Genomic DNA, 11,329 nt, shown 5'->3' with positions numbered 1-11,329 from the left:
ACTGTCAGGAAGGCAACGCAATTTTTCACAGTAACTCAAATTCATGTATTGCAGTTGTGAGAGATCGAAAATGATGTTAGGAAGACAATTCAAATTCTGACATCTAGAAAAATTCAAGGACTGCAAAAGTGACCAATAACTAACACTGTCTGGGAGGTTTCCCAGGGACCTGTAGTTAGTCCAGTCGATTATCCTCAATTGTGATCTCATGCCTAAAACAGATGATTTCTCCTTTATTGCTAAAAGTAACTCCTCCAACGAATTCGAGCTACACCCCATGCTTGCAAACGGGCAAGGCAAGGTGGTTTTATAGTCCACGACACTATGCCATAGTTTTTGGGTTTACATATGGTGACAGTGATATGGGACTACCTCGTACTCTTTTTCGAGAGGCACTTGGCACTACAAATGAGGCATACATACCCTACCCCCCCAGTGGGATTTGAACTTGTGACCTCTCTTTCAAGAGTACAAGTTCTCCACCACTAGACCAACTCAGGTTGTCTAAGAATTCACCTTGACCCATCTCAAAGTTAGAGGAAGAATGTCTAAGATATCTTTTATGAGCACTTGCTCCAAATGAAGATAGCGAAGACTAGGTGTACACAACATTTTAAGGCACCGTGAATCACCTTGATGGAGACGAAGGTGAGAGATATTGATAGTGCTACTTGCATTGTTGAATGAGCTACTTGACTGGAAGTGGACAGTCTCCCGTTGCTGGGTTTGATCTTCCTCAGCAATGATTCGGCCCATATCTCGCATGAGGTCATGCATTTCAAATACACCTTTCTTGTCTATCTTTATCAACAACTTATTTAACAGATTATTGATAGCAATGCGCACATTCTTGTACATGGATCTCCAGAAAACTATGGGAGAAGTTGTGCATTCTCCAATAAAATAGCAAGCAATGTCCAAAAACATTTCTTTTTCCTCACTACTAAGACCACTATAACTGATCTTGAGTGTTTCAAAAATGTCTCTATTGCCTGCAACGTTTTCAAGGGTTTCATTCCAGCAATCAATGTGTGTGTCATCCTGCTTATCGTACAAAAAAGCTCCAATGATCTCGAGAGAAAGAGGGTGTCCCTTGCAAGCCTCCACTATTCTTCTCGAGAGTTGTTTAAAACGGGGAATGGGGGATGGTCTGAGGAAGGCGTTCCAACAAAACAACTGGAGCCCTACGCTTTCCTCAAATCTGCGCATCTCGTGAATGCAATCGGATGAGATATGAGCAGCATTGAGAATGTGTCTAATGATTAAACAGCTTCCAAGGGCCAGCCAATCCCTAGCCAAGGCGTCCAATTGCACGTGATTATGGCAAATCTATGTATTTATGGAAATTTGCTCATACTAAAAACTAGGTGCATATTGCTTTGAAACATTGTGCTAGTTTTTGTCCAGCCAATGAAGTATCTCCTATTATTTTCCAAGAGGGCAGATTTTAAATGTTTTATGATTTTGTTTTAATAGTGTAGAATGGATGGATATGAGTAAAGCCACACAACTATCTCCGATGATCTTTATTTTCTGGCATCTTATCTCATGCGTATGAAGGAAAACCTAAGGTAAGAATTCTTTTTTTCATCTGCTCTAGCTTTCTTCCATATTCAATTTAAAAGATTATCCTCTCTAATCTTCCTTTTAACTCCATTTTTCCAATCATTATTGCTTCAGGTTTTCCAAGTATTTCAAGCGAAAGCTAATGCTTGCGAACTACCGTGCAAGGAAATAAAGCTTAGTGATATGATGGAGTCTTTACGTCAGAAAAGTGAAAGAAAGAGCACAGGAAAAATGAAATAAAAAGGAACAGAAAACTAGAGAGGTAAGATTTTTAAAAATCAAATTTAAAAAAAAATCAAATTTCATATATATTTAAATCTGTATCAATATTTGATCGCGAATTATAGATCTACTGTTCTGTGTAACTTTCATGAATACTATAAACAGAGTGATGATCTTAACCTATTCAAAGTCTGTGATCTTTTACATAACATGAAGGTCACTCAACACATCATTCTTATATTATCAACATTTAAAAATATATATTCTGTAATCTAAACTTCTTTTACATATATCATATGAAGGTTAATCTAGAACTCTTTTGCAATAATTAAAAAATTGTAATAAATAACTTGTTTTCTATTTCTCAATGAAAATGAAAATTTGCACATGCTCTTCAATTGCAAGATATTAGCTATTTCAGCTTTACAAAATAGACTAGATTCCTTGCTACTTTTATTACGACCAAAACAATTCAACTTGTCCCATACTTATAGTCAGAAATGAGAAGCCCACAGGAAACCTCTAGATGCTCAAATTTGGTTATTTTGAACGATTGAGTTCAGGTGTTTGGCTTTTTCTTTTGACGTTCTTAAGAGTGCTCACTATATTAGATATGGGGCATTAATTATGTGATAAACGAATCTGGTATTTCTTTTCCTTCTTAAAATAGGTCGGCTTTGTGGAGGCATTCAACTGTTGAAACTCCTCAATTTTAAATTGATAGATTTACACTCTCAGACACATGACAATTCATAATATTTATTTTGGAATTCACAGACTCAGAATTAAATAAGAACCAACAGGGCTAAATTGTTCATATGCTGCATCAATGAAATGTCCATATTATTCATTGTATGTCTATTTTACTCAAATTTACCATATGTACATGTGTATCTCATCCGTAGATGCAGCCAGTAACCCTTCTGCATAGGAGCAGCTTACAGGCATCAATAACGTTACATCGCTCAGAAGATGCCCGGTACAACCCACATTTTATATTGCAGTGGGTACAAATATTATACTACAAAGTAGAGATCAACATTATCTCCACTAAATTGGATGGCTCTAAACCTCTCAATACTCGATAGGTGAATATATATATATATATATATATATATATATATATATATATATATATATATATATATATTACCGAGGCCACCAGAGTATCCATGAATGGTGCGGTATAAAATAAAAATAACTATTTTTTAGGAGATTTTTGGGTTTATGCTTTTAAAGTAAATAAATGCTATCCTATTTTCCATCTCCTTAAAAAACATTTCTGATTCGGCATATTAGGTTTCACTTGAGATTGCCAATATAAAGAAAGGAGAAAGTGTAATTGGATTATAAATGTATTATAACTATTAAAAATATTCATTTATATTTTATTTGTATAGTGAATAATAAAGTTTAATAGATTATAGGCAAGAGCTTACACCACAACAGTAAATTGTGAGTCTTTTATCAAAAAGGTCTTGCCCTTCAGTATGTAGTATCTAATTCATATTTTTGTTTTTAAATCTTAGCATTTTAGACAAACTATTTGCCATTTCTAGCTGAAACTTGCAGAAGTAAAACTATTAGCATGCAGGCTCCCATTTAGTCTTACCAAATTTTTATAAAGTGGCGAATTGACAATAATTTTGGAGTCTTTAATATATGTCAAAAAAAAAAAAAAAAAAATCGTATAGACTTTCCAAATCTCTTGAGTGTATCCATTTCACACCAAGTTGAAAATGTTAGTTTTAAAACAATTTCATGACTAAAAATTCTCTCTCTTCCCCTTTTTTATATATAATTACATAGAGTTCTATCCATTTAAACTCCCTCAATATCTCTTTTCACTATTTATTTTCAATTTCTATTTATATCTGTCTATTTTTCTTCTTATCTAACTATAAAAAAGAACTTTGACACGTTTCATCCTTTACTTTTAAAAAATAATTCAATTTTAAACTAATAATTGAATTTGAAAAAACAAAAAAACAAAGATCAATTACTAACCTTGCAGTCATATCTAGTGACCACCCTGAACGAGAGCAGATCTGCTCAAGGGCATGCTTCCACCCATCAATCTCTTCTCTTGAATATCGATTTGGATGGTTTTAGTGCTTTTCAAATGATTCCTTGTAAGGGCTGGAATCTCCTAGAGGATACCTAACATGGGTCGGTTCCAGTTCATAAAAGAGAGGAATAATCGTCCTAGAAGATTCCAACATAAAGGCAACTTCCCTAAGACACCATGCTGAGCTTGCATAGCCTTTGGAAAATATAGGAATACATATTGCGCTCCACATAATTGCATTTTTCAGGCTGGAATCAATGGTTCTCCCCTTATTTAATTTGTGGGTGTCAAGAAATACATTCAATCCGGCTGCGGAAAGAGCTTGGAAGAGATGGTCAACCAGAGTCTTTCTCACATCTTTTCCCCTAAAACTCAAAAACACATGATATCTCTTAGCATGGAAAGAAACCTTTGTCATGGCGACCGGAAGGTAAGGCATGAATCCTTCCATGTCAGAGTTCCAATTGAAAGGAAGGAGAATGTAATGAAACCCAGATACAGAAGGGCGATATCGGGCACAACCCAAAAAGGAAAAATATTATAGGAAAGATCAGATCTTAACTTGTACTCCATATAGCAGGAAACTTCCTTTTAACTCATTAATAGACATTCTATAAATGCACTCTTTCGTCGTACTATTACAAATGTGACATACTGTAGTGTGCAGCTCTCTAGATGTATTGGTATAGAAGATCTTTATTATTATCTATTTACTATTACCATGTGAATTTCAATGGGAGCCTTTATATCTGATAATGTTCAAGTTTTAATTTTTTGAAATTTAATATTCTCTGAAACAAAAGATTAAAATTTATCAATAATTTTAAAAAAAATTGTATTAAATAAAAGCTACTATATTTTACATGTATGATATTTTAAAAATTTGTATTAAATAAAAGTTAATATATTTTAAATGTATAATATTTTTTCGGTCAACTGGACTTGGTGGTAAAAATACTGAAACAAAGCAAATATGAAGAAGACTTACAAATTCAATAATTTGCTAAAGCAAATGGTAAGAAAACTTCAGTCTGAAAGTCACTGTCAAACAGGTCTCTGACAGGGTTAAATTTTCCGACAGAGAGTTTGACGTTGTTTTGGAAGAAATATCTGCATAGCTTCACGAGCTTGAGAGGTTAGGGTCGAGTGAGGGCGTACTTTTTAACTTCTATCGCATTGCCTTGCCGCTTGTTCTGGAATTAGAACGATATAATATTTGAGTCCTGAGCGATGCTTCAACATGAAGCTTCTGCGAATTATGAAAAACATGCACCGGAGGAGATACAAAGAAGCATCAATCTATTAGATTTATAGTCAAATGCATAATAAATGGTGGTCATGAAGTTGGTTATAGTATTCATGACATATATAGTTTGTGATCAGGTTGCACTAATCATGAAGATAAGACTGAGCTGGAGGTGGACCTACTTGACCATTTGGTTGATTCTATGGCATCTAACAGGAATTGGCCCTCCTCCTAAGATTCTAACAAAAGCCCAAACATACTACCGCATCAAACTTATATGTTTAATTAGAAGAATGGGGAAGGAAAGCCACATAAATTGGAAAAATATTTATTTTCTTGAACTTTTTGCCGGCCAATTCGCTTTCCACGTTACACGCACTTTTTGGCTGACGCGTTTTGTAGATTGAAAACGATATATTCGAATACAATGCAACACCTTTAGGAAATTTTCCTCGCTCGCTTGCTCAGATATGACATAATGTGCATCCTTCTCCTCAGAAACCACGTAATGGTTAACTTAGATAAGAACTTTCGTTTGTGGGGCACCCGGGCAAGTAAAGTTGAAATTAAACATGTTATAGGATTCCACAAAAGGGGGAGTTGTCTCAAAACATCATTTTAAAATCAACGATCATATTCATTAATATAGGATACAACATGATTGCAGTAATCTCAATGATTAATTTCAAAATATGAAAATATGCAATTCCCGACAAGTGTAGTCCTTTAGAATATTTTATTACATTTGTTGTTGAGTGTTTTCAGAATGTGAAAGTCCAATATGAAATTCTTTTCTCACCGTGTGATAAATGTAGTCCTTTCCAAAAAAAATTTGTATGGGACGTGTTTGATCTGCATCTTTAAAAAAATACGCATTTATCTCAACCAACTGCCATAATCCTATATGGGTTTAGATTATAGAAAATGTAGCGGCATTCTTTGTTTTCCTGACTGTTGAGTTAACGGCTGTTTTGGCGGTCGCTTCTATGAATTCTCTGGCGGCTTCTTATGGAGAAAACGGGCGGACGCTCTGCAGATTGAACGCCGATGGTTCACATTTTCTGACTCCCTTTGGAAGCGATTCGGCGATTGTGTACGGAGCACCTCTCAGAAAGGCGTTCACAGGGCTGACTGGCGGCGATGGATTTGTGTGCTGATTGGAGGGCTCCGGGCAGCCGTATTGCTGGGGAAACAACGTGTATATTCAGATGGGAGTGCCGTCAACCGCAGCAGAATATGTTGAAATCAGTGCTGGTGATCACCATTTGTGCGCTTTGAGGAATTGGGACTAGATCGTATATTTTAAAATGTGGAATCTTTCCTAAAATTATCTTCTTTAGCTAGTCTTAGCTGGTGGATGGGAAATCAACAAAATATAGGCAAGTATAAATGCTTCTCATTATCATAATTAATGTTCTGTCATTATTATTCGAACAAAAATAGTCTGGCCTAGAATTACGAGGGCCTTCAATGGAACCCAGAAATTTGCTTTCATAGTTCTCTTTTATATTATATATTTCTCCCCTACTCTAAAGTTATTACTAAACTTGGGTGCAACTATTGAAGTAGTTAAAAATCATTTCGAAATCGTTGAATTGTTAATAAATTAAGTAGAACTAATTAAATACTTGTTAAAAATTATTTGTTCGCGTTCCCACCGTCAGGTTAGGCTCAATATGATTTATGCTCTTCGTGTCAATCACATTGTATATCGAGTGAGGGAAGCGCAATGGAGAAGGATGTTTGGGGTTACTTCTTGACGAATATTCAAAACCTGGTATTCGCGTCCATAGCACTTTGTCTATTTTAGCTGTGTAATAGCACTCGATCTATGGGGAAGCTTTAAGAAGAGAACGTACTGGATCCCGGGGAAGTATTTGGTTCTGTGCGCGCTGACAATTGAGGCTCTGTCATACTTGGACGTGGCGTCTGTGAGCCTTTCGGACAACCCAAACATATGGGGCATGTCAATGGTGCTTGGCAATCATCTCCTCATTGAGAGTGGAAGACTCATAATATGTGTGTTTATAGGGTATCTGCTGTTGGGAATGGCCGCGTCTGGGTCTAGAGACCAGTGGGGAGATATTCTTGCCTTGGCCATCAATTTGTTGAGCAATATCACCTCTGAGCTCTACTTTCTATACGCACAACAAATTTGGTGTTAGATGTGATAATATTTTATCCAATTTTGATGTTTATTTTTGTGAGGATCTAAATGCATGGTGGATTACTGTATAATTCTTATTATAGCACTAGCTCTCCTTACTGTGATTGCACTAAGAAGACTTATATTTTTAATGTGTGTCTATGGAGAATTTTTTTTTATCATAAAGGACATAATTTTCCCACATTATTCAGCGAAACTCAAAACTAATTACCAAATTCATGAGTGTTGTGGTCTTAGATTCTATTCTTTTACAGTTGACTACAAAACAGTAAAAATAGTTCATTGAGCATGTCTTAATTAACAGCGAATGCAACACATTTTATATACGCACTGGCTTTTCATTCTATTTGGTTTCCAATATATTTTTCAAATGCTCAGCTACCAAATGATGTTTAAAAGAACATTTTTATTTGCTACTTATAATCCACACACAATTCCATACAACATTTGGGCATAGTTATAAATTTTTTTTCATTAAAGCTTAAATCTTCAAAAATTGAAACATATAATAATGCAAATCATGTTTCTCACCTTGTCTAACTATGCCCATTCCTATATTTGCATTTGTTAAATTTACACACCTCACTTGATACTTTATTAATTAATACCATTTGATTGTTGATTGGATTGCTTTGAACTTTTGTTTATTTCTCGAAAATAAATAAATATGTCTTCTATACCTTCATTGTTACAATTTAATGACAGATTTACAATTTCTTACTACTCGTATTTCCTTGCTGATATTCAAATGTGTCTTTTGACTATTGCTTGTGTTATGTTTCTTTATGGAAAAAATAGGCAATGCTAAACCTGGATACGACAGATCCATACAAAGATGTCTGTGTGCCACATAAACTTTTGTACTTATGTTTGTTCAAATATATGCAATAAAAATAAATGTTTATCATATTATTCATTACCAACATTTTAAACTTAACATAATTTTCTTCGGTATCCTTATTGCAACCTTAGGTGCAATTGCTAGTTATTATTCGAAAGGTGTTTATGTGAAATGGACTTTACTAAGTTTGTCTATCAACGGCTTGCAATGCGGGAAAAGGATAGGCGAGAGTCAAGACGATTGAAGGCTATACAGCCGTCTGATGATGTCCACCGCTTTTTCATCATTTCATTACTGTTGATGACATTGATGTATTTGTCATTTGTCCATGCCTTCTCACAGGTTTTTCATTGTTTTTTGTCCATTCTTTTTATTCGTATGCTGACCTCATAGTTGTACAGTCGTCATGTGGGGCCCTGTGTCGTTAAACCCGGATTCTCGTATTTATGCCTATGTCTACATTTGCATTTTTATTTACCATTGGAGATTTGCTGTCCACAGTTGGAAGGAATCTATGATTCACATTAAGAATAGGCATGGAGAATACAACCCATGTTGTAATGTTGGTATTCCTTTTGTATATCACATTAATTATGCTCTTAGGCCCCGTTTGGTTGCTGGCATAGGAATAGAAAATTAGAATAGAAAAATGGAATGAGAATGGAAATGAGGAATGGGAATAGAAATAGACAATTCCAATCATGTTTGGTGCACTTGGAATTCGATTGGAATATGTTAATCTATTGTTTGGTTGTACAAAAATAGAATAGGAATAAGGTTAAGTTTTGTATTTTTAAAAACATTTTTCCTAATTTTTTTTTAATTTATTATTATTTTAGTTACTTCATTTTCATTTTCACTTTTTTAAACAAATAGATATAATTTTAAAAAATGTTATAAAAAAAAATTTAACAAAAAAAATTCAAAAAGTAAAAGTATAAAAAAAAAAAAAAAAAAAAAATCGAAAATTTATTTTTTTAAAAAATAAATTTTAAACTTTTAAAAAAAAAAAAATTAATAAAAAATATTTTTTAATGGAAAATCGGAATGGGAATGGAAATGGCCTATTCCAATAACAAATATTTTTGGGCATAGACATATGCTCATTTTAGGGGCAAAATTGGAATATGTCTTCCTATTCCCAATTCCAATTGAGCTTACCAAACAACGAATATAAAACATATTCTAATTTCGTTTTCCTATTCCACTCATATTCCGGCAACCAAATGGGGCCTTAATGCAGTTTTCCAAAGTTTTGTCCCCCAAGCTTCCACGTCACTTTTAATAATGAATATATGGACGAGAAAATGTTTAAATCTGAATCAATCCAGTCAATGAGTGCCATTTCCTTCAAAAGTATTCCACATGGTCTTCCTCTTCAACACAGACGAATCAGCCAATTAATTGGTGAGCTTTGTGAATCCATGATAGATAATTGTTTCAATCAATTTGAAGAAACAACACATGCTCGTTCTTTGAGCTGCATTATTTTTAATGGGATTTTAAGTTGGGCTCAGATATTAGGAAAGAAATTGGGAATTCCTAAAGTATACGTCTGAACTGCAAGTGCTTGCAGCTGCAATATTTACTTCTCAGCGCCTCTTCCCAGAAAAAGGGTCACATTCCTCTCAAAGGTATTTTTCAGTGAGGTATAGATATTTTGAATATATCTATATGTCAATTTAAAATTATTATATTTATAATTAACTATTACTACTTTCATATTATCTAATATCAAGTTTTAGATAAAAAACAAGAAATTTTCCTAACACATGATCCAAATTATTATATTCCATCACAATTTCTATGTAGAACTCTATTTAAAAATAGTATTTGTGAATTTTATAAATGGATTGGGATAAATCTTTAAGGTCAATGTTTCTAATATTTGATATGAAAAAGAAATTGTATATTATGTCAATTTATTTATTTCAATTTTTAAATTATCATTTTTATTAATGATTTTTACTTTTTTGAGATAATCTTTTGTTTTAATTTTGTCTTAGATTTTATTTCTTTTCTTAAGTCTTGAGATGGAACATATATTTTAAAATTCAATTATTTTTTAAATTTATTTTAATCAATTTATTACGCTGAGAGGCGTTCTATACAATGGCAGCACAGGAATATGCCAAGATTCCTTGTCAATAAAAAAGATTTGGGACCAGTTACAAACTTCCAAATTAAATATTAAAAAAAAATTCCTGAAATAAAAGCTGGCCGAAATAATAGGAAGCCAGATGGAGGCCGAAATAATCGGCCCGAAAAAGTAGGGCCCGAAAAAGTAGGACCCGAAAAAATAGGGCTCAGAAAATTAGGGGCGAAATAATTTCAATATGATTTTTTTTTTTGTTAAATATAATTTTGCATGCACATTCATGCTTATTTTTTGCGGGGAGTGGGGGAATTTGAAACAAATTCATGGAATGTGAAGAAATGTCTGTTGGGGGATATGAGGAGCCTCTCAGAAGTTATAAAACCAAGGCTCCTCATTTCGTTTTCATTTTGTGTTTTTGCAGGAAGGAAGAGGTGGAGGTTATTGGAGGATTAGATTGGAGTTTTTGAATAGGAGTAAATTGAAGTTTTGGAGTAACATTTTTGCAGGTGAGATTTCTATTTTTTATTTACATTTTCATTTAGATTTAGATGTAGATGTAAATTGAAATTCAAAATTAGTTATAATATTCTACTTTGATTTAGATTTCAATTTTAATTAATTTCATTTAGATTTAGAATTTTGTTCATAACTATTTAGGCTTGCATTCAATAGTTTAGTCTTGCATGTTTGATTTAGATTTAGATTTGTATTCAAAATCTATTTGATATATATATTTTATAATACTTTTTATTGTTAATGGTGCTTGATGGGAGTGTTTTAGGGATGTCTTCTTTTCTATTTCTGAAATATTTTGGTCCAATATGTACTTTCCTAACCAAATCTATCCATTTTCTTTTGATTCATGCATGGAGCTTCCTGACGCTATTAGCACATTGCTGGGACTGAATGGTAATGGATTAAAGATAAATGACTGACTTTGGATCTGGATATGCATTTGGAATTGGCTCTGTTGCGGCTCCAATTTATAGGTTCCTTCCAGTCTATGAGCGCACTAAAATATTTGCAGAATTCAGAAGATCCATGACAAATTGAAACATTGAATTTTTGGAGCCTTTTGATTTCAATTTCTATTTGACTTTGATTTGGGTCATTGTATTTGG

General features: G+C 33.6%; 1 protein-coding gene across 1 annotated transcript; it reads right to left on the bottom strand.

Annotated features, from left to right (window-relative positions):
- Positions 1-504: 504 nt before the first annotated feature.
- LOC149563478 (disease resistance protein Roq1-like) lies at positions 505-4,307 on the bottom strand. Its single transcript, XM_089828195.1, has 3 exons — positions 3,949-4,307; positions 2,666-2,725; positions 505-1,291 (listed from the first exon to the last, which is right to left on the bottom strand). The coding sequence occupies exons 1-3, from the start codon at positions 4,305-4,307 to the stop codon at positions 505-507; spliced, it is 1,206 nt and encodes a 401-aa protein (XP_089684321.1).
- Positions 4,308-11,329: the final 7,022 nt, after the last annotated feature.

Source organism: Cupressus sempervirens, chromosome 4 (genome assembly GCF_028749045.1).
Source record: "Cupressus sempervirens isolate cs-2001-9-10 chromosome 4, ASM2874904v1, whole genome shotgun sequence".
Classification (NCBI taxonomy): domain Eukaryota; kingdom Viridiplantae; phylum Streptophyta; class Pinopsida; order Cupressales; family Cupressaceae; genus Cupressus; species Cupressus sempervirens.
This window is presented reverse-complemented; position numbering and strand designations above follow the sequence as displayed.